Source organism: Balaenoptera acutorostrata, unplaced genomic scaffold, assembly GCF_949987535.1.
Source record: "Balaenoptera acutorostrata unplaced genomic scaffold, mBalAcu1.1 scaffold_721, whole genome shotgun sequence".
NCBI classification, from domain to species: Eukaryota; Metazoa; Chordata; class Mammalia; order Artiodactyla; family Balaenopteridae; genus Balaenoptera; species Balaenoptera acutorostrata.
The window spans coordinates 92,392-117,096 of NW_026646312.1; the positions used below are offsets into that span (position 1 = coordinate 92,392).

At 39.8% G+C, this 24,705-nt stretch overlaps 1 protein-coding gene across 2 annotated transcripts in view; it reads left to right on the top strand.

Annotated features, from left to right (window-relative positions):
• Positions 1-24,705, top strand: part of LOC103020039 (uncharacterized protein C1orf21-like) — a 123,486-nt gene that overhangs the window by 91,290 nt on the left and 7,491 nt on the right. For both annotated transcript variants that reach the window (XM_057539555.1, XM_057539554.1), the window contains 2 exons: positions 1,946-2,022; positions 9,939-9,999. In XM_057539555.1, coding sequence (XP_057395538.1) covers positions 1,946-2,022; positions 9,939-9,999 — 138 coding nt within the window. The remainder of the gene's footprint in view (positions 1-1,945; positions 2,023-9,938; positions 10,000-24,705) is intronic.

Below are 24,705 nucleotides of genomic sequence, written 5' to 3' on the forward strand. Positions count from 1 at the left end.
ATCCCCCATGCCCTCACCCCCCACCTCTGCCTCACCTTGGGTACTCTCACTTCCTGGAAGGGCACGTCTGTGCCTGATGTCCTAAAGTGTCCTCCCCATCTACTGAGTCTCTGTTTGGGGCGGTTCCTTCTTTTTTAGCAACCACACAATGTGTTTTTAAGGAAGATTTGGTGAGACAGTATAGTTATGAAGGGTACAGTTTAATAAATTGAATAGAAACAGAATACAATTATATGTCTTTGCATTCTTTGAATTAGAAGTCTCTTTCCTGCCTTAGCAATATTTTAAATTATGATGCATCATTTAAGTTCAAAGAGTTTAGGAAATTATGTGAATAGAGAAAAAGTATAAGGTTCTGTCACATCAAATACATCCATTTTCAGTGCTTAGTCCAAGCACACATAAAGTTTAAGGGAGAAAATGACTCATTTGGAGGGAACCTACATCTTCAGTCCTGCAGAGAGACTACAGTTGAGCTATTTTTATCTGTGTTTAGAAAAGTTAATTATGTGCTGACATCATTTATTTGTTCTACCAATATTCGATGAGTGCCTCCCATGGAGTGCCAAGCCCCTAGCCAGGCACTGTGGTCCCAGTTGTAAAGAAGGGATGTGGGTCCTGCCCTCCTGGACTTAGTGCATTAAAGTTTACTAATTGTTCTCCCACCTTCTTTGTAAAAAAATAAGGTAGTTCATCTGTTGTTCACTGACTACATCAGCAGAGGGAATAGTATATATTTCATACTTTTTAAATGTTCATGAAAACATTCTCGAGTTTAGTGTGAGGTAAAGAAGGTAAGCTAGACTGCTAAAGAACTGTAATGATTGTTTCTTCTCCTGGAAGGTCACAAACAAAATTACCTTCTATTTTGGAGGACTGACGTTGTACAGATATGCTCATGTTTGATGGTAAATAGCAAACAACCAGGCATGTAAGTCGTTGCAGTTTCACTGATTTACATGGCTTCTGCTATCCTAGGAGAAATAACGAGCTCTTGAAAGAGCTCATTTGGGGACCATCTGTTTATGTGCCATCCCACATCACTCTGCCTGTGGTGAGAATGGTGGGTCGGCCCACAGGACTTTTTATTCCTTGCCCCTGCCTACCCCAGGTCTTTAATTATTGCCACACCTCAGGTTGCTTGAGTGTATATAGTCACCTGTTAAGTAGGTTTAGAATAGTCCTTCCTTTCATTTTCGGGGGTATATTTAGAGAGCAAATTTTAAAGGACCTTAAATATTTTTTTAAAGATAATGTAAAAACACAAAGCAGTAGTATTATTGAGACAGTGTGCTTACTGATATACTTGTATTTTAAGATTTGAGAGTATTTCTTTCCTATGCGGCTTGTTTACTGGAAATAAGAAATCAGATCAAGCTAAAAGCCAAAGAAGTATTTCTGGAATACAGGCTACTATTGAGTTTCATTAATTTAATTGAATTCAATCTCAATATTCATTATACATGGAAAATATTAGCTATTTTTAGTCACGTTCTTGTCCTGTCGCTGCTAGGGCCTTATGCAAACTTCATGTGTCAGTAACTGCAATTGTCTTTCACAAATAAAATGCATGAAGTCACTTAACCTGGGCAAGCAAACAATGGCTGTGGTTGTACTACTGCTGTTCTTTTTCACTAGAATCTTCTGTTCTTTGATTCTCTTACTGTTTTCAGTAACTCCACCTAAAAATCAAATATTACTCACACGTTATTTTCTAAAAGGAGCCATAGCTGTTATAAAAGTTAATTCCTCTTTTCATGACAATGTTCCCTGTTAAAATATTTGGCAGTTCTACTTGTAATGTGTGACATCTTTGTAAGGACTTTTGTCCTTCCCAACCTCAGAGGCTCCCAAACAAATCTAACATTTTGTTGATGAAAATTTATGCTCTTGTTTAATTGCTGATTCTCATCTTGTCTTTTACATGTGTGTTTATGTGTTTCAGGAAAAAAGTGCCAGTTCAAATGTAAGACTTAAAACTAATAAAGAGATTCCGGGATTAGTTCATCAACCTAGAGCAAAGTAAGTTCTAGTTCCTATTTTCCTATATTGTTTTTAAAGCTAAAAATGTTTTTAGAGTGACCTCCATTTTGCCTGCCAGATAACCAAGACTTATGATAAAGCCTCAGTAATTGAGACAGTGTGATTTAGTCTAATGGAACAAAATAGAGAGACCCAAAACAGACCCACAATATATGACAGAGCTGACACTTCACATCACTTAGAAGAAAATGAAGGGGAATATCTGTATAACCATGGGGTAGGGAAAAACTTTGAATAGGTCACAAAGGATGCAGATCTTAAGAAAAATGATTAATTTTTGTGACTACATTAAAATTAAGAACTTCTGTTTATCAAAATATACTATAGGAGAGTAAAAGGCCACAAAATGATGGAATATATTTATAATACGTATAATTAACAGTAGTTGGGTTTCCAGAATATATCAAGTAATTCTATGAATCAATAAGTAAAAGACAGAACTCATAGAAAAGCAGGCTAAAGACATAAATAACCACTTGACTGAAGAGGAAACATGAATAGCTAATGCATATGCAAAAAATACCATTTCACACCACAAGATTGGCAGAAATTTAGAAGTCTAATGATACTAAAATGTTTACCAGAATGTAGGGATATAAACTGGTACAATTACCTTGGAAAACAACTCCACTCTCAGGTGTATACGCTAGAGAAACTTGTGCATGTGTGCCAGCAGGCATATTTTGAAATGTCCATAGCAGCACTGTTTACGTGAGCTCTTAAAGCTCTTGAAGATATGGGACTTCCCTGGCAGTCCAGTGGTTAAGACTCCATGCTTCCATTGCATAGGGCATGGGTTCCACCCCTGGTCGGGGAACTAAGATCCTGCGTGCCTCATGGTGGTGACATGGCCCCCCCAAAAAAAAAAAGCTCTTGGAAATAAAACCCGAATGTCCATCAGACATGTAATGGATAACAAAAATGTGGTATATTCTTATGATGGGAATGCTACATATCAGTGAAAATGAATGACCAATAGCTACCCAGATCAAGATAGAGGAATCTCATGAAATGTAAGGTTGTACCAGTAAGGTAGGTGGTAGTACCTGCCTATGTACAGTTTCATGCATATAAAGTGCAAAAACAGGCAGAGCTAAGCCATATATTATATATATGTACTTGGTAAAACAATAAAGGCAAGCAAGGAAATGAAAAGACATTAAATTCAGAATAGTGGTTCTTTCTACTGGATAGAAGACAATGGGACCAGAGGTTCTATCTCTTAATCCAAGTGGTGGTTACATGCGTGTTCCTTTAATTATTATTATTTGAAAATGTACAAATAACATTATATGTTTCCTTTTTTATGTGTTAAGTATTTCACAATTAAAATGCTAAAGAGAATAATGAGTAGTTTCTATATTGTTCTGAAACTGAGTCTACCTTGGTGATAAAATACACTTGTGTGACTTTGAAGCTACCCGCCCTTTCTTCAAAGAAGCTGTAATCCCAGAGGCTGCAAATCTCTTTTGTGTTGTTCTGCCTAAATATGAACAAATTCCCTAAGGGTGCTGATCACACGAGTACATCTGACACAGTCACCACCATCCCCAAATAAATTTAACTATGACATATATGTAAATCAATATCGTAAGTGGAAAAAGTTGTGCTCTCTGGTTCTTCCCAGGAGGTTGAGACAAAAATAACATAATCACTTTAACCTGGCTGAGTGTCTGGAATTGCTGCAGCCTTGGCCACTGTGATATGGTGTTTAGGGCTCTTCAGGGGGTGGTGAATGAGCTCAGGGATTGAAGTTTTTACTTCCAAAGAAAACTGGACATTTTAAAATCCATTTATCATTTACAGTGTCAGTATAATGGGACAACCGATTTTTTTCACCCTCAGGTAAATGTCATGCTATAATCACAACCTACCTAATCCACTTCACTTGTAATCACTTTTATCTACACTAATTTTATCTGCCTCTGGGGACAACAGATACCTGATAACACTACCAAATCATCTTTTCATCCAAGCCATTAGATATATGCTCCTTTTAAATGCTTCTAGAAAAAGACTCTATTGAGAATTTCTTTTTTCCTTTAAAGCAAATACTTATTTAACTTTGACACATTGAAATAGCATGCTTTGCAGACTGGCATGTGCTGAAGCTTTCAGAGAAGTTGATTAAATTGACTCATGTGTTTACATTAAAATTATGAAGAAAATCACCTGTTTTTCACACAGCATAATGCTCGTGTGTGTGTGTGTGTGTGTGTGTGTGTGTGTGTGTGTGTGTGTGTGTGTGTATTTTAAACTGTGAGTCAGATCATTGGGTTTCCGGAATTCAAGTAAGAAATTTTTCTAGAGGGCTAAGAGAAGGGTTTTACTTTTTCTACTCGTTGACATAATGTAGTATCCAGGAAATTATTATTTATCATGCAGCTGTATAAAATAAGATGAGGCTTTTTTCCCCATGAGTGGACGGACAATCCCATACCTGATAATGGCAGATTTATTAATAATGAAGGCAGATAATGCTCACACCTTCATTTGATGCACCACGTAGAGCACATTCTTACTGACTTTGTAATCTCAGGCCAGTGACGTTATGTCTGTGAGCTTCAGTTTTCTCCAAGAAAAATGGAGGTGAAAAATCCTGTCTTATAGGGCTGGGGCTTAAATGAAATAATGTATGCCCGGTTCTTATCACAGTGTCTGACACTTGGTAAGAACACCTTAACAATTAGAAACCACCCAAATGCCCTTTGACAGGAAATTGGATAGATGAACTATACTGTATTCACACAGTGGAATATTAGCAGTTAAAACGAATGCACTGCAGCAATGCACAATGCTGGATGGACCCTAGCAATATAGCACTAGAACAAAGAGTAAGTCCTGAAACATTACACAGAGCATAATTCACTCTATAAAGTTAAAAACAACTAAAATAAATCATCTACTTTTTAAGCATATAGAGAGAGTAAAGCTATGTAAAAGGAAAGCGGGGGCATGATGGTTCCCTTGAGTTGGGAGAAACACACATGGGTAGGACGTAAGTAACCTCTAGGTTGTTGTTAAGATCGCAGCTTTGTAGAGGGAACTTAACCTCAACATAATAAAGGCCATATATGACAAACCCACAACATGGTCAACATCGTTCTCAATGGTGAAAAACTGAAACCATTTCCTCTAAGATCAGGAACAAGACAAGGTTGCCCACTCTCACCACTATTATTCAACATAGTTTTGGAAGTTTTAGCCACAGCAATCAGAGAAGAAAAAGAAATAAAAGGAATCCAAATCGGAAAAGAAGAAGTAAAGCTGTCACTGTTTACGGATGCCATGATACTATACATAGACAATCCTAAAGAGGCTACCAGAAAACTACTAGAGCTAATCAATGAATTTGGTAAAGTAGTAGGATACAAAATTAATGCACAGAAATCTCTTGCATTCCTATACACTAATGATGAAAAATCTGAAAGAGAAATTAAGAAAACACTCCCATTTACCATTGCAACAAAAAGAATAAAATACCTAGGAATAAACCTAAGGAGACAAAAGACCTGTATGCAGAAAACTATAAGACACTGATGAAAGAAATTAAAGATGATATAAACAGATGGAGAGATATACCATGTTCTTGGATTGGAAGAATCAACATTGTTGATTCAGAAACTGCTTAGTAGGTAAAGGGTTTTACTTTAGACTAATGGAAATTCTTTGGAACTAGATAGAAGTGATGGTTGTACATTTTGAATGAACTAAATGTCGCCGAATTGTTCACTTTGAAATGGTTAATTGTATGTTATGTTAACTTCACCTCAATAAATAATTTTTTTACGTGGTGACGGACTTCCACTTCCATTTCCGGACTAGATGGAGTAGACACACTTTCCCCATTCCTCCTACTAAATAAATTCCTCCCCTGGATGTTATATATAAAACAAATTAGGAGGCAGGGGGCAGTTTGCTAAATATGATAGGGTGGCTCAGGGAAGACATCTCTGAGTAAGTGACATTTTAGAGACTTGTGTAAAGGGAGGGAGTGGGCCATATAGACATCTGAAAAAGGATTTTGGGGTGGGGATTTATCTTGTTTGAGGTTTTTTGGGGGTGGGAATTTATCTTGTTAAGGTGCTTGGTGGTTACATATACTACCCAAAGCAATCAACAGATTCAGTGCAATCCCTATCAAACTACCAATGGCATTTTTCACAGAACTAGAACAAAAAATTTCACAATTTGTATGGAAACACAAAAGACCCCAAATAACCAAAGTAATCTTGAGAAAGAAAAACGGAGCTGGAGGAATCAGGCTCCCGGACTTCAGGCTATACTACAAAGCTATAGTCATCAAGACAGTATGGTACTGGCACAAAAACAGAAATATAGATCAATGGAACAGGATAGAAAGCGCAGAGGTAAACCAACGCACATATGGTCACCTTATTTTTGATAAAGGAGGCAAGAATATACAATGGAGAAAAGACAGCCTCTTCAATAAGTGGTGCTGGGAAAACTGGACAGCTACATGTAAAAGAATGAAATTAGAACACCTCCTAGCACCATACACAAAAATAAACTCAAAATGGATTAAAGACTTAAATGTAAGGCCAGACACTATAAAAACTCTTAGAGGAAAACATAGGCAGAACACTCTATGATATAAATCACAGCAAGATCCTTTTTGACCCACCTCCTAGAGAAATGGAAATAAAAACAAAAATAAACAAATGGGACCTAATGAAACTTAAAAGCTTTTGCACAGCAAAGGAAAACATAAACAAGACGAAAAGACAACCCTCAGAATGGGAGAAAATATTTGCAAATGAAGCAAGTGACAAAGGATTAATCTCCAAAATTTAAGAGCAGCTCATGCAGCTCAGTATCAAAAAAAAAAAAAACAAACAACCTGATCCAAAAATGGGCAGAAGACCTAAACAGACGTTTCTCCAAAGAAGATATACAGATTGCCAACAAACACATGAAAGGATGTTCAACATCACTAATCATTAGAGAAATGCAAATCAAAACTACAATGAGGTATCACCTCACACCAGTCAGAATGGCCATCATCAAAAAATCTACAAACAATAAATGCTGGAGAGGGTGTGGAGAAACGGGAACCCTCCTGCACTGTTGGTGGGAATGTAAATTGATACAGCCACTATGGAGAACAGTATGGAGGTTCCTTAAAAAACTAAAAATAGAACTACCATATGACCCAGAGATCCCACTACTGGACATATACCCTGAAAAAACCATAATTCAAAAAGAGTCATGTGCCACAATGTTCACTGCAGATCTATTTACAATAGCCAGGACATGGAAGCAACCTAAGTGTCCATCGACAGATGAATGGATACAGAAGATGTGGCACATATATACAATGGAATATTACTCAGCCATAAGAAGAAACAGAATTGAGTTATTTGTAGTGAGGTGGATGGACCTAGAGTCTGTCATACAGAGTGAAGTAAGTCAGAAAGAGAAAAACAAATACCGTATGCTAACACATATATATGGAATCTGAAAAAAAAAGGTCATGGAAAACCTAGGGGCAAGACGGGAATAAAGACGCAGACCTACTAGAGAATGGACTTGAGGACACAGGGAGGGGGAAGGGTAAGCTGGGACAAAGTGAGAGTGGCATGGACATATATACACTACCAAATGTAAAATAGGTAGCTAGTGGGAAGCAGCTGCATAGCACAGGGAGATCAGCTCGGTGCTTTGTGACCACCTAGAGGGGTGGGATAGGGAGGGTGGAAGGGAGATGCAAGAGGGAGGAGATATGGGAATATATGTATATGTAGAGCTGATTCACTTTGTTATAAAGCAGAAACTAACACACCATTGTAAAGCAATTATACTCCAATAAAGGTGTTAAAAATAAATAAATAAAAATCGCAGCTTTGGTTTTTTGTTTTGGTTTCATGGGTGCTTATTATACTATTATTTTAAAAAATAACTAAATAAAAGTGAGCCATGAACTACTAGCCAGGGTGTGTCCTGCTGTGAGGATTAGGATTATGCCACTTCCCTGAGGTGCAATTGAAAAATAGTAATGATGATCATGAAGAAATAACTGTGTTTCGGCTAAGATTTGTCAGGAGTAATGGAATTTCATTTTTGCAGGTGAAGTGTTTGGGAATTAAGACCTTGCCTTCTTATACTTTCACAGCTTAGCTGTTCATTGTTTGGAAGCTTCTTTTTTTAAGTCACTTAAAATGGGAGCCGTGTATCTTTCAGTTCTAGAGCTCATTTTGTCCATCTTTCCTTCGTTTGATTACTTGTCATTAAGATTCAATAGTATCATCACCCTAGTCTCAGGAAACTGACAAGTCACAGAGAGAAGAGGCTCTGACGGCAGGGTTAACTCACAAGAGCTTTGCCGGGACCAGCTGGGAGCCACAAGAATGCTCCAGGGTATAAATGGAGGATAATCTATAAAAATATTGAGTCACTATGTTGTACACCCGAAACTAATATAATATTGCAAATCAACTATACCTCAATAAAAAAGAAATGTTCCAGGGAAGCGTTGTGTTTTCCAAGGTGGACTTTTAGTAATTAGAGAGAAATAGGAATAGCCGAAATTGTTAAGCTGTAGTAGTTAAATCCCAACCTACAGGCTTTTATAAAAGATTTTTAGATCTAATTAATCTTAGCATCAAGTATTCATACTTTATAAACTAAATGAGAAGCAATCCAATTATCCCTTCCTAAATCTTGAAGAAAGACAGTAAAGCCAGCCCAGCATGCTTCTCCGTCTCCTCCCCTCACTCACAATCATCAACTTGTCCATCAGAAGGGGTTTAAGAATCAAGTTGTTACCTAGGGACTGTTTCTCATAGTGCGGTGTGTACCCTGGAAGGTAAGAACTATTATTAATGCCACTGTGTTGATAGTTTCCACGTGAGAGGAGGACATCCCTATTTACCTAGGCGGGAGTCAGTCGGTAGGGGGTAATTGACTTCATCAGAGTGAAAGTTCTATCTCTGTCCCTATGGAAGAGATTTAGGGCTTCTCTCTGAAAGGAACGCATGAAGAATAGCAGAGTAAGCCCCACGCTTACTGTCTGGTTACACCATCTCTAAGACAACACACAGGTAACGAGGATCTCCGTGGTGGGTGTTTGCTCCACCTGGCAGGGTCTGCTGCACCTCTAGGGATAACGGAGTTTATCTGAAAGAGCTCAGTTAGTGCATCGGGGTTTGAGAATACAAAAGTCACCCTTCCATTCAAGGTCCTTTCCCTCCTGTCCGTGAATCCTCTCTGCTCTCCTTACCTTCTTAGTTTTGTCCTCACTAACCACGTCCGTCTCATTAAGTATGCCGTTAAATAGCAAAGAACAGGTAAACACACAGGGCGAGGGCTACTCAGACATGCCTCCTCACTTACTCTCACGTTCCAGTGGATTTCAGTTCCAAAGAGGTGCATTTGCTGTCACCAGTACAGGAGATATTCAGGTCAAGTTCTCGGCTCGTTTGCTGCCAGCCCACACCTATACAGTCAGCTGAATACCATGCTGATGTTGACAGCCTGTGTGAAATACACATTTTAATGTAATAACTAGGATATATTTTCTTGTTACGGTTACACACAGGGTTGAAATATGCCATGTACTGCTTGCCTGTGCTTTTTGTTTTAATCACAAGGCAAAAACTGGGCACACACCTGCCAGTAACACCACTATAAATAACGTGTACGTTGAAAGGAAATTGCGTTCCTTAAATCATAGGAACTGGTAGACTATTATGAAACACGTTTGCAGGATTACTGTAATGACATTTATCCTTAGTGTGACTTCAGAGTACTTCAGTGGAAAAGTCTGCAAGAAATAAATGACTGCCCCAAAGTTTAGGGACTCAGCATTTTTCATCTGAGGGAGCTAGGTTTAAGAAAACACTGAAATATGCACTTAACTACTCTTTGTTTTTCAGCATGCACATCTCTGAAAGCCAACAAGAATTCTTCAGAATGCTGGATGAAAAAATTGAAAAGGTAAGAAGTAAAATAACGTGTTTCAAGGGAAATGTTGCCTCATGAGTTAGAGTAACGATATTCTGGTTTATTCTGTTACAAAGCTTTTCTTGCAAAGGGATGGTTAGAGTTAAAACAAAACATCCCCACACCACAATGTGGCTAGGAGAATATTTAATGTATAACAGAGCTTCCCAGGATCCTGGGCTACCGTTGATCATTCATTAAAGTATGGCAGGTCAGGTAGAGACTGGTAAGAGCCTTTGCCTAGAAACAGAGCATTGCTATCTATCACTGTGTATTGTCTGCACTTGATGCCCTGCTCGGACCTCAGACTGCAAGCAAGGAGGTCCTTAGCACCTGTCTACTACATACCCAACGCTGCTCTGAGTTGTTTACAAATGTCGCAAACATGTTGCAATCAATACCTTACCTCAGGGAAGTGGCCGTGAGACAGGTAATATTTGCATTTTACAGATAAGGAAATTGAGGCTCATGCTTGAGTAACTTACCCAGGTTTGCAAGGCTAATAGCAGTAGTGTTAGAATTCCAGCTCACGTCTGTCCGACTCCAAAGCAGAGTCTCCGGGTTGCTTCTCTAAAAGTGTGTGGATTTTACAGTGACAGTAAGACACAAAGTTGATTCATGTGGAAATTTAATCCATACTTATGATCTCAGAGTGCCATATGCGAATTAACTGAATGAAGGGTTCAATATGGTAATCATTAAAGGCTTACATGCTTAGAGAATTTAAATTTATCACTGCAGGAAGTGAATTTTAAATACTAAAGTTATACATCTGAGAATTATAATTTGAAAACCTTATTCTGAAGAAGAGTTAAATTCTAAATTCAGAACATATCACGACTATGGTTAAGGCATCACGGGCCAATTTTGCCTTTGAAATGTTTTCCATTTTAATTTTTACTTCTTTTTTACTTTTTGCGGCCCTTGAGCATTTCTTCCTGAATTCCTAGGTTATATACCTATCAGTCAGTGGAAGATAGTGAAAGAGGTCTTAAATTCATCCATATTTCAGTTGCAGACTCTTCTCTGAGGTGGACCTCTCCTGAAAGAATCATTATATAATCTTCTAATGCACCATTAAAAGACCAGCATATATTACCAATGTGAAAAATAGAAATGGGTAATGAACTAAAATAATAGTTTAATCTATAGTGTTCCTTGGCTATGCTTACATTCTTATTTGAGTATTTTTTCTTTTTTACTTTTAGTGAAATTTTAGCTTATGCCTGACTTTTTAGATTGAAAACATCATCTAGGAATAATTACCAGGTTTCACATATTGGTTCAAAAGCTGTTCAACTTGCCAGTAACATTTTGTTTTCAGTAAAGAGAAGCATAAAAAGCAATATTTTGTTCCTACTGTAATGGTGAAGATCCTTCTCTGGATTATTTTTCCTCCACTAGCTTTTTGGCAATAAAAATATTTGCTTCGTAGTCAGAGGTAGTCTGTAAAAATTGAGACCTGAATTGTAAGTTATCTTTTTAAACAACATTCACAGACCCTGACAAGGTGTTTTAAATGATCTAATCTCTTTCTGGTGTGATTCCATAATTGAAATTCTACCTCTTGTTACTCAAAACTGAAATTCATTGTTCCCATCTGAAATTCTACTTTCCTTCTTACTTTGCATCCAGGATGTAGACTATGATGTGTTTAGCACAACAAAAGCAAAGTTTATAACTTGATCATTTATTGGATGGAACTTTCCTTGGACGAAGGAACATTTATAGATTCAGCATAAACAGTGTTCCCACTATATATTGAATACGTTTATATTCAAAAACGAGCTGTTATATAATCTGTGATACGTGCCCAGTTACACATTTCTAAGGGAATTTTGTATCTTCTCTGAATCAAACTTTCCTATTTCTGCTCTCTTATCTAAAGTTCATCCTTCTGAATTTTGTGAATATGCTATCCTATGTATCATCTAAACATTAAGCCTCCCCAAATTAAAATGTTCCTTTTTAATATATGTGTTCAGCTTAATATAATCTTCACCATAGTTTACATAACCAAAATTGGAAGTTGGATTCTTATGAATCATTTTCCTGACTTTTTACCACTGCTAAATATTTCTTTGGTCCAACTAATATTTGGACAACCATAAATACAATTCATATCTATTCTTTAGGTTATATAGGATTGATTTTAAAAAACTAAACTCAGAGCTTCATGCTGAAAATTGGAGTCATTCTGAGAGGCCTTGAGTTTTGAGATATAATCTTTCTCAGAAATGTCCAGGAATTCCTTTTTTCTTCCTTAAATTGGTAAGAAGCAAAGTTGAGTGAATCTGTAGAGATTTAAACCTGCCGTTCCTTGATTCATCCTTTGTATTTATTGAATGTCTACAGGGCATAGTTTGATTTACCTTTCAACTCTCCTCTCCATACTAAGAGAAATCTCTGTTCTGTCTCTCTCAAGATATATGCAAAAGTACCATTAGTATAAGGAAACAAGGACTGCTAGATGGTTTAATACTTACAGGGAAACTTAGTGTGGACTACTGTAAATCAAAAATGATCATGGTGCCGAGCTGCAGTTTACTTTTGCACCACAACTGGGCAAGCAGTTTTCTAAGAAGTTATTGGTGTCAAAGAAAAGCAAGTAGCAAAAATGCATTAAAAAATTATTTAGCACTTTTGATGCTAAATTATTTAGCATCATTTAATTATTTAGCATACCAGACATTATGCTATGACTCAGGATAGAAAAAGAGATAGGAAATAAGGGATACAAAATAAGTAGGAAAGAGTCCCTTGACTTGAGGAGCTCAGTTTTAAATGCACATTTCTTTGAAAAGGTAATTATTTTACCAATGGAGGAGTCCTTCCTCCATCACCCCTTACGCCATTATCACCGTGAGTCAGGTCCTCCTGTATTGAACGTAGGTGTTTCAGGGGTCAAGTGCTGAAACTTGAGGTCCATGAACCAGGCAGTTGGGACATCCTTGGACACTTGGCACCATTTCACTATGCTGGCGTGAAGAAGGCCAGGACACTGAGCTGCATCTGGAGATGACCCCGGGAGAGATTTTTGTCAGGAGAGCAGTGAGAGTTCAAAAGAGCATTGTAAGCTCTGATCTACTTTTGCTTTTCCTTTTGGAGAGTAAAAAAATGCTGTGAAACAATGGGAGCACCTCATTTATCTTCACCTCTTCACTTACTTCACCTTTATTTTTCACTCTGATACCTAACCATTATTCCATTACGTTCTATAGTTGTCCCTGACAGTTCACAGGCTCCTGAACTTTATGTGAAGTGGCGACATTTGCCTAATTTTACAGCTTAAAGAAAATGACAGTTTACTGCAGAACAAGATAATGATTTTAAACTCTCATCTTTCACTATACTTAGAGGAGAAAGAAGAGATCTAGATTATTAAAACTTGGCCCTGTGGAGGAGTTTCTGAATATTGTACCAAAGACAGATCACATCAGATTTTAAGATATGCTTTCTACTGTATATTTGAGTTTACTTGTAAGAAGCAGAAAAAGTAAATACATTTTTTAAGTATCTGAATTAATACTGTCTTTCCCAGGCAAACGCAGGGGTTTATATTTTGCTTTAGGAAGATGTAAGAACAGCTGACAACTGAGAAGTCTTTTGCTCTCTCAGAGAGAACCCTGAATGTTAAATAAAGAATGTCTCAGTACAATGCCAATTGCATCTGGTTAGTTTTCCTCGTGAAAAGCATCTTAAGCTCTGTTGGGTCATGGGCATTTTTTTGGAATGTTGTAAAAGTTATAAAGACTCTCCCTATAAAAATGCACATGATACCATATACACAAAATTCTTAAGTAAAATTTTAGAGTTTTATAACCGTCTGGAGCCTGTCCTTGGGCCCCAGGCAAAGAACCTGTGCATTTCACTGATGGGCTTTGCTCAGATCCAGGGCCCGACTACACCCATGAGCACCCACGAGTCTCGTCAGGGTCTGATCTTATCCATATATATCTCTGACTGTAAAGAAAATTAGGAAACTGAGCACAGATAACTCCGAGAAAACCCACTCTCCTTCCTCTCATAGCTCCCTTCTCCTCTTTGAGAATAGCTCATAGTACTTCACCCCCCGAGGGTGGCAGCAGACTGCCACCATGCCTTGCATATTCCTGTACGATTTTGAGACGCCGCCTCTGTTGACTGGAATTATTCAATGTGACCTTTTGAGGAGATGTCTTAGAAAGAGCAGCGTATGGATTTAAAACCAGCTGATTTTAAAAGATGTTTATCTGTAGACCTTTACATCTGTTGAAAAATCATTTACACTTCGAAAATGTTTGGGTTCCTGAAGTGGCCTGATTTCCTTGGCCCCAGAACTAACCTAGTGGGTGAGAGACATGGTAAGTCTGCACTTATAAATTTATTTCAAGGGCTCCTTTTCTTAATATTATGTCAGATCAGTCTGAACTACGTTATGAATCAGTGTGTCAGAGATCCGAAGGTGTTTGCTTTTCATCTGGTAAAGAGAGTGACTTGTGTGTAATTATGAGCCATGATTTTTGGTTCTATATATAAACTCTTCCTGAAGTAGACTGTTTAACTGCAGAGCTGCTATAGAATCGAATATAATATTTGGCACCTGCAGGTGATGATAGGTTTTACTTTCTGGTGGTGCGTTTAAAGGCCTCCTCAGTGCCGCCAGTGATGAGAAACATGGGACTGTTGTATCAGATCCTGAAGAATGTCACCCGGCCTGCCCCGTGTGTACAGAGGAAGTCATAGCATGTCCGTCCTACCAGCTTGTCAATTTCCATAACAACCAGGGCCTTCAGCACTGGCAGAGAGATGCTCTTGCTGGCACGTGTGTTTTGGAACTGGGCTGGGCTGCCGATATTCCATTAAACAGCTCCTTGCTCCATGGGAAACACAGCTGGGCCTTAATTTTGCCAATAACCAAACCCTGCCTTGTGTCTCCTTTCCCTTCATCCCCCTGCCTTGCCTCGTCTCTCTCCTGTATGTACCTTTCCTCATTCGCTGGCCAAAGTAAAGCTGTAATTACAGGGTAAGGCTGTGACTCAGCCCTGTTTTGTTTCTCTCCCCACTGCATAGCTTTATGCAAGTGACTTCTCAATAGTTACTATGATAACATTGGCGCAGGAGCCACTGGCGAAGAGAGTGCACACCGTGGGCTTTGAGGATCCTAGCGTTCCCCAGCATTCCATGTAGCTACTAGTCATGGGTCACGCAGCCAAGGAAAATAAAGCAGGCAGCAAGCCTGGAAGGATGCAACACACCCAGGCTCTGCTCACTTTCTTTTTTCTGGAGGGCTTGATTTTCAGAGAATTCTTGAGGTTCTATCAGCCTGGCGCCTTAGGGAGTAGCAAAGGAGAAGAGTCCAGGTTCCAGAACAGTGGAGTACATGAATACAAATAAAAACCATGCCATTTTTATGAATGCAGTGAGGCCGACAGTGCTCTGAACTCAACAGCAACCTGGGGCACAGTCGGTGAATGGTGTCATTTTGCCATGGGTGTGGTACTTGGGCAAAGGAAGGCGGCCCAAGGTGCCACTCAGAGCAGAGAGACAGTGATGCTGGCTTGTGTCGTTTTTTGGTCTTGCTCCCATTTGGTTTCTCCTTCCCGTCCTCTTCCTGGGCTGTCTGTTTCCCCTCCTCCCCATGGCCTTTCCACTCTTTGCGCCTAGCATCCAAGGGCATTGTTTTAGCCCTACAGAGGGCCCTTGGGGACAGAGAGGGTGCCAACCTCTGTCACTGCTGATTTATTATTGAAGCATCTCTAAAAGAACTCGAAGCATTACATAGACGGTTCCCTAAGGATAAAAATTGGGTCTCTGCCTAGAACCTAGCACAGGGCCTGAGACAGAACAGAGTCTTAATAAATTTGTTGAATGAGTGAACGGGGCAAATAAGACCACTGGGCTTAGCAGAAGTAGAAGCACATGAAGGAAGGAGGTGTGATGGGGCAGACTCCTGTAGCAGAGGGCTCAGCGTGATGGGAGGGGCTCTTAACAGTTAGGAGCCCCATGGCAGGTATGTAGTAGGTACAGTGCCAAGAAACAGAACTGACAAAGGTCAAGAAAAGAGGCAGCAGGGAGCAAGTGAAAGAGCCTGTGCTTCAAACCCCAGGCAAATCCGAAGACCCACTCCAGTAGTAGCTGTGTGACCCCAGGCTAATTGTTTAACCTTTCTGATCCTCAGTTTCCTCACCAAAAAATTTGGATAGTAATACTAACTTGTCCGGGAAATTAAAGAAAATTCATGTAGAGTCTATAGCGGAGCGTTTGATGTGTTGTATGTGCTCTGTGATTGGTAGCTTTTATTTTGGTTGAAGTTGCCTCTATCCACATCATAAAGGCCATTTGTAGAGGATGGATTTGGGGGAGGTGGTGACTGAAACTGAACATGCAGAACTTATCAGCTTGAACCTTGCTTGAGCAAGTGCCTTCCTGTGGTATAGATTAGAACAGGATATTTTCCAGTGTACTGGCCCACCTCCCTCCTGTGTGGTATAAACATGTTAAGGAATTAGATTCGTGTGAACATTTATAGAGCCATTAAATAACCTGTGCCAGCTTTTGAGCTGATTGCAGAATGAGTCCATGAGTCAGTGGCCTCGGTACCTCTGAATCCCTATCTGTATTTTTGCTGTTTGGAGAGTTCATTCTTTTTTAATTCTTGTGGGTTGCTTAAAACCTGCTTTTGCAAATATTCATTAATACTAGTCTTAAAATGCTTATAACAACAACAGAAAGTTAGGAAAGGGGATCCCTAACAAGATCATTAAAGCGATAAGACTAACTTCTTTGATTCATTTAACAAGCTTATCTGGAATGTGTTCTCTGGATGCAGAAATGAGCCAGGGTCATGGAGCTGCACCATGAGGAATTAGGAAATTGGGTCCTTGCCTTTAGGGAGCTTCTAATCTAGCAGCATAAAGTTTTGAGTTGGGAGGGACTTCAGAGAGTACCTTATCTGATTTACCCCCAACTTTCCAAACTCCCACTAAACAGAACCCTCTGTAGCAAAGAATGAGGCATGCCCCTTTATACCAATTGGGAAAGAATTATAAAACATACTATGTTTTGTACATTTCTTGAAATGTTTATCTGAGATATCTTGTTATTTGTGGGATACTTATTCCTCTCTTTGAAATTCTGTGGAGAGCTAGAGGAAGCATTCTTGGGGCAGACACTTCTAGATTGCCCTCATTTTAATCCCATTTTTCTAAATATACTCAAAAGAGGAGTACCAAATACTTTAAACTCATATTCTCGAAAATGGTTGTTGGAGGTTTGGAGATGTTTAATCATATTCTGCCTTCCTTCTGGGTTCTAAACAAATTTAAAATAGACACAGAGAGTCAGGTGAGTATCATGGGTCAGTATCTATCTTATTAATAAGTCTCATAATTCCCAAATGCAGAGCTTCTAGTAAACTAGTTTGGAATATATTTGCAATACTTAAAACATGAAAAGGATCTGTAGCCAGCATATATAAGGAAATACTATTAATGCAAACCAATAAAAACCATCAATTAAAGTTATGAGTCTATATCCTTGAAATTCTCTTACATGTGTACAATAAAGTTCACTGAAGCATACATACTATGCTCAGTAGCAAAAAAAAAGTTTTTAAACCTGGAAGCAGTTTAAGTGCCTAGCACTAGAGGAATGAATAAATAAAATCCTTTATAGTCCCACAGTACAATATCATGCGGCAGTTAAAAGAAATGACCCAGGCGTATATATATATATATATATATATATATATATATATATATATATATCTCCACAATTATAGATCTCAAATCATATTATTAAATGAATAGAGGAATAAGCAGAATGATAAAAATTGTATGACACCATACAAATTTAAAAAACCATACATTGTTTTTAGATGGACATTCAACAAATATTTATTAAACACCAGTTATACACACACATATACATGTGCACGCACACATTACTATAGTACATTTTTTTGTTGGTTTTTTTTTTGTTTTTTTTTAATAAATTTATTTATTTATTTATTTTTGGGTGTGTTGGGTCTTCGTTTCTGTGCGAGGGCTTTCTCTAGTTGCAGCGAGCGCGGGCAACTCTTCATCGCGGTGCGCGGGCATCTCACTGTCGCAGCCTCTCTTGTTGCGGAGCACAGGCTCCAGACGCGCAGGCTCAGTAATTGTGGCTCACGGGCCCAGTCGCTCCACGGCATGTGGGATCTTCCCAGCCCAGGGCTCGAACCCGTGTCCCCTGCATTGGCAGGCAGATTCTCAACCACTGCGCCAGCAGGGAAGCCCTATAGTACGTTTTTATATGATATATTTATAAATGGCATGTATTTATATTTGTTATGTATGTAAACATTCATATACAAGATGTATAGTTTATTTGGTATATTATGAATATGATATAAATATTAAAGTATCAAAAATGATACCAAACCCATGACCATTGTTGCACCTGGGGATGGGGGAAGGGGAATGGGACTGGGATGGTAGTTTCATTTCTTCAGGGAGAGAGTGGCAGCTAGAAGCAATGTTACAAAATATTACTAGTTCTTATGCCTGTGGTTGAAATGCAGTGTTTGTTACATTCATTATACTTTTCTGTATCTTTTAAATTTCTCAAAATTCAGAGAAGTCTATGAAAAGAGGAATATGTGTATGACAAAATGTCAGGTGGAAAACAAGCAGATTACACAGTGGTCAATGGCGTTGCTCACACCTTCCACTGCATCCGCCTATGTACAGTTTGGTGGAAGAAAACCTTCAGGAGGAACTAATACACGGGCACCAAGGCATGCTCTAAGTCACCTGAAGTACTCCTGGGGTTTTGTTTTGTTTTGTTTTTTTATTTAATAAATTTATTTATTTATTTATTTATTTATTTATTTATTTTTGACTGCATTGGGTCTTCGTTGCTGCGCGCGGGCTTTCTCTAGTTGCGGCGAGCGGGGGCTACTCTTCCTTGCAGTGCACGGGCTTCTCATTGCGGTGGCTTCTCTTGTTGTGAAGTACAGGCTCTAGGTGCACGGGCTTCAGTAGTTGTGGCATGTGAGCTCAGTAGTTGTGGCTCGTGGGCTCTAGAGCACAGGCTCAGTAGTTGTGGCGCACGGGCTTAGTTGATCCGCAGCATGTGGGATCTTCCCGGACCAGGGCTCGAACCCGTGTCCCCTGCATTGGCAGGCGGATTCTTAACCACTGCGCCACCAGGGAAGCCCAGTGCTCCTGTTTTAATTTCATTTGAAACCGCTCCCATTTCCAAGGGCTCTGATAGTCGTGGCCGCAGATGGAGTTGACCTCTGTTCATTGCTGTTCTTATTGGCCAGTTGATCAAATGTGTGACAAGCCTTAATATAATCAGAGCTTCATAACTTATTAGGCTAAACAGTCCCCACAAATTCAGTTAGTTCTGTTTGCCCAGCTTCTGATGTGTCCTCTGGGCCTCCCCCAGTTGTCATCCTCCCAAAGTGTTAATTCCCAGGAAATGTCTTAGATTCATCAGGCCAATGGAAACCTCAGGATCCATCATGAAATCCCATGGACGCTGCTTTTCTTCCTCTTTCTAAGGTGCAGTTTGCCCACCTTAGCCATGTCCTGGAAGAGGAAGGAAGCCAAACGGACATGTTCTCCCCAACCGTGGGCCCAGGACACCCACTCCTCACTGCTCGCTGGGCCTTTTCTCCCTCATATCTGGCTAGTTCACTCTTCTGTGCCTTCTGCGGGCAGGGACGTCTCATCAGTAGCTGCAGTCCTCTCCCTGGCCAAATGCATGTGCTTCCTATTCTGAAAGCAAAGAGGAAGGAAAGGGAAGGTGAGCACTGTGGTCCAGCAAACAATGTTGCTCCTCTGTGTAGGCAGGAGGGAAAGGAACCAACTTGTCACTTTCTCCCCTGTCTGGTAGGGTAGCCCATGGAGCATTAAGAGGGGCAAACCCAGCATTCTCTACTCTCTCCACCTGTCACTGGGTGAGTCAGTCACCATCCATAAGGCCTCAGGGGGGTGGGAAGAGAGGGGATAAGGAGAGCCTGCTGGGTTCTCTAATCCAGCAAGAGCGCTGATTCTCACCTGACTGTTCTCAGTTAAAAACTGTAAGGAGAGGAGGTGTGTGCTTAGTCTCCCCAAACCTCCAGCCATGTTCAAAATGAATTCTAGGGTGTAAGCAATTAGTTCAGAGCAAAGAGCTCTAAAGAGTTTGTCTGGAAGGCACATCTTTGTCAGGAGGCATATGGAGTGAAATCCCAGGCCTGCTAAAGCCATTGTCCTGAAGGAAGTGAGTCTTAGAGGAGACCCATGAAGCTTCATGTCCTAGAGGAAGTGAATCCTCGGGGAGACCCATGAGGCTCCAATCCACCAATTGGGTTCTCCTGGCTTAGGGGTGAGGGGGTGGTATTTAAATCTGAACTCTTATACCTGAGAATAGACTAATTTAAGACATCTCTTTGAATTAAGTCCATCAAATGACCTGGAAATCTTCTGCAAAGAATTATGCAAAATTTTGTGGTGTACCTCTTTATCGTTATAAGGAATCAGGTATAACAGGGAAATTTTTTATAAGATAATAGCAAGTGAAAAAAATAAAATTAAAAAATTTGTTGTATATCATAGGATTGAAACTATATAAAAATGACATACACATGGACAGAGATTTAAATGAAACTTGAAAACTTTCTAATTTATGAGCAAGACGGGGTTGTAAGAAAATTTTTAAATTTAATTTTGATTTTGATCGATGGTTTTCTTGTTTATAAGATAAGAACAATTTTATAAAACGACGTTTTGGAGAAGAACCCTGGCCCCATCTTGAGAGAAATGTCTCTCAAGGTGGAATTTATCTCTGCTGTGTGAGCTCTTAGGAAGAGGGCCTGAACCCGTGACAGAGTTAACCTCTGAACCTACAGATGGTAATTGTATTTTCTGTGACAAAAGTGGGCAGAATACAGCCCATGGGCCAAATCTAGCCTGCCAGACAAGAATGGTTTTTACGTGTTTAAATGGTTGGGGGAAACAAAAGGCCGAATAATATTTTCTGACATGTGAAAAATCATGTGAAATTCCAGCTTAAGGGTCCACAAATAAAGTTTTGTTGGAACACAGCCATACTCGTTCTTTTACTTTTCTCTGTGGCTGCCTTCATGTGTATAGCTGGAGCTGAGTTGCAACAGAGACCCTTTAGAAGGCAAAGCCCAAATTATTTACTCTTTGGTCCTTCACAGAGAAAGTCACCAACCCTGCTCTAGGACATCAGTTCAATATGGCCCAGAGACATGGGCATCCTGCATTCTGTATCCCTGCTTTTCCCTTTCCTCACTCCTGCTCACCTCCTCGTGGGGAAAGAAGCATCATCAAAGTCATCTGAGTGCCAACATCAGGCAAAGCAGGACCTTGAGAAATAGGTCCCTTAAAGCTTCTAAAATATCCTTTTTAGAAGGATAGAATCAGTAGAATGAGGATTTGGGTGTAATCAACACTTCATGGGAGTTTTAAAGCTGTTTGGTCAATACATTCTCTCTTGGAAATGAAAAGGCCAATATACTAGGGTTCTTGTCACTGTGGCTGTTATCATGGTGATCATTCCTATACATGGTCAACACAACAGTCAGAGGCTGTCATATTCCTACTGCTAATTACAAACGATTCCTTTTTCCAACTGAAATGATAATGCACGAGTCTAATTAGAATAAAGCTCATTAGAAACAGACTTGGCCATTAATGCCTTGATTGATTTTTCTAATGAAATAAGCCAGGGGAGGAGACTTGAACAGCACAGCTAATTATTTTTGCTTTTCTTCGGCATTGCCTCAAAACTTGTTATAAATTGTTGTTGTGCCGTAACGAAAATGCTGCTGAAACACTCCCTGACTGAAGAGGCTCTGACACTTGCAGCCCCGAGGAGGCAGTGGAGGGCGCCTGACTCCTGGCCCACAGCCCTACAGGAGGAGGATTAAACAGCAGCCCCTGGGGGGTGTCCTTCATTTCACTTTTCCACCCTCGTCCCGCCTCCTCCTCGTCATCTTTGTTCTGGATTCTGGCTGGTGGTTCACAGATGCTCAAGCTGTGGAATGCAGCTCTCGTGCCCCTGTATTCCTGTTTGGACAGAGTTTAAATGTTCAGGCTCCCATAGAAACTTAGATCCGAGGTTGCCACTGGATGGTGATACATGGAGGAAAAGTTTTGGGGAAAAAGATATTAGGTGGGCAGAGAAGCAAGACGGCCCATTAAGTGTCTGTACCAAATACTGTTGGGACAATTGTGTTTCATTAATCAAGATGTTCTTTGGTGCCCAGAAAGCCAGACCGCCCCACACTGCAGGGTAGACGGCTACCAAAGAGGCACAACTAAGTCAAGAAACAGACTCACTAAGCCCACAGTTAGGAAGAGAGAGGAGGAAGATGAATCATGTAAAGGAAGCAGACAGGAGGTAGGAGAATCCAAATAATGCACAGGTCAGAAACCTATGGAGCTTCCCAGTGATCCAGAGAGGTTCAGGAGAGGAGGAGGAATTCTTCATTTGTCAGTTAGCCTGCTGTATGATCAGTATAACAGTGCACACTTCCAGGCAGAAATAAGCCTCATTAAAGCAAACTTCTATGGGCCACACAAGGATTCCATTGAGTGTCAAAAAGACAAAGAGGGCTTCCCTGGTGGCGCAGTGGTTGAGAATCTGCCTGCTAATGCATGGGACACGGGTTCGAGCCCTGGTCTGGGAAGATCCCACATGCCGCGGAGCAACTAGGCCCGTGAGCCACAATTACTGAGCCTGCGCGTCTGGAGCCTGTGCTCCGCAACCAGAGAGGCCGCGATAGTGAGAGGCCCGCGAACCGTGATGGGGAGTGGCCCCCGCTTGCCGCAACTAGAGAAAGCCCTCGCACAGAAATGAAGACTCAACACAGCAAAAATAAATTTAAAAAATTAAAAAAAAAAAAAAAAAGACAAAGAGGAGAGAGCAGTTCTCATGGGTTCCTTTACCCTGCTCCTCTCCACCCGGGTGCCCCTTCCCAATAAAGTCTTTTGCTTTATCAGCAAAAAAAAAAGACAAAGGGGAATAAGAGACATGTTCTGTTCTGCCCCCTATAGTAAGGGAAGCAAACATTTTGGCTAAAATTACTTTTAAGACATGGTGGGATGGAAGGACCACTGAGAGGGGAAGAGACCAATTCTCCCTAGAGCTTTCACTTGAAATTATGATGTTGGAACAAGATCGTAAACTAAGTAGCCATTAAGAGAAGTCTGGGGAGGAGGGAGTATGAGAGAAGAAAGCAATATATGTGGAAATGCAGGATGTACAAGAAGGATCTGCCAGTTTGGGACATAGTGGATGACCGATCCTGTTGTTTTGTCTTTTATGTTTTAACCATTTTTTCTTTGGGATATTAGATGGTTTTTTCCATGCCTATAAAAAATGCTGCAATGAAAATATTTGTACACTTGTGTAAGAATTTTATAAAGTTATAGTTTACATGCCATAAAATTTACTTATTTTATATGTACAATTCAGTGATTTTTAGTAAACTTAGCAAACTGCATGACCATCACCACATTCCAGTTTTAAAACATTTTCATCACATCAGTAAGATCCCTCCTGCCAGCTTACAGCCAATCCCCTTTCCCACCTCCAGCCCCAGGGAATAAATGCATATATTTTAAAAAACATATATTTGGGAGTTTATCATTAATATTGATGTCTATGATTGCTATAATAAGGGTATGATACTTTTATTGAGTCTTATGACTCATAATACATATTTACCAAATTACTTTCCAAAGCAGCCATACCACTTTACAAGGCTGCCAGCAGTGTATGGGAGTTGCATTTCATTGTACACTCCCAAGAATTGGGTATCGCTATTTTTAAATAATATCTAATTGTCTTCATTTGTATTTTTGTATTTCTGAAGCAGACCATTTTTCTATTTGTGTGTTTACTGACTTTATTTGTTCTGAATGAATTTCCACTCTGTGCCCTTCCCTCTTGTTGAAATCCTCTTAAATTAACTTTTTTTATTGATATGAGCTTCTCACGTGACTTGTCACTTACACATTGTATGCTGCAGGTATTTTTCCCATTGAGGTTTGCCTTTTTATTTTGTTTTATTCTTTTTCTTTTGGTATGCAAAGTTTCATTTTTACATGATCAAATATGTTCATCTTTTTATTTTCTATGTGATCTTTTTTTATGCCTTTGAGGCTAAGAGTTATTTCCTTCTCCAGAGCTTTGACAGAAGCTCAGTTTTATGTTCTGTTTTGTATTATTATTAAGATTTAGCACATCATTTCTCTTGGAATCTGTCACTTCTGGTGACCCTTTTTGTCAAATACTTAACTCTTACATATCTTGGGCCATATTACCAGGATATCTTATTCTGTACTGGTGATGTTTTTTGGTTTTTTGGGTTTTTTTAAAATTTTTATTTATTTATTTATGGCTGCGTTGGGTCTTTGTTTCTGTGCGAGGGCTTTCTCTAGTTGCGGCAAGTGGGGGCCATTCTTCATCGCGGTGTGCGGGCCTCTCACTATTGCGGCCTCTCTTGTTGCTGAGCACAGGCTCCAGACGCGCAGGCTCAGTAGTTGTGGCTCACGGGCCTAGTTGCTCCGCGGCATGTGGGATCTTCCCAGACCAGGGCTCGAACCCGTGTCCCCTGCATTGGCAGGCAGATTCTCAACCACTGTGCCACCAGGGAAGCCCCTGGTGATGTTTTTGATGGCTCCACTTTAAAAAGAACATGAGAGAACTGACACA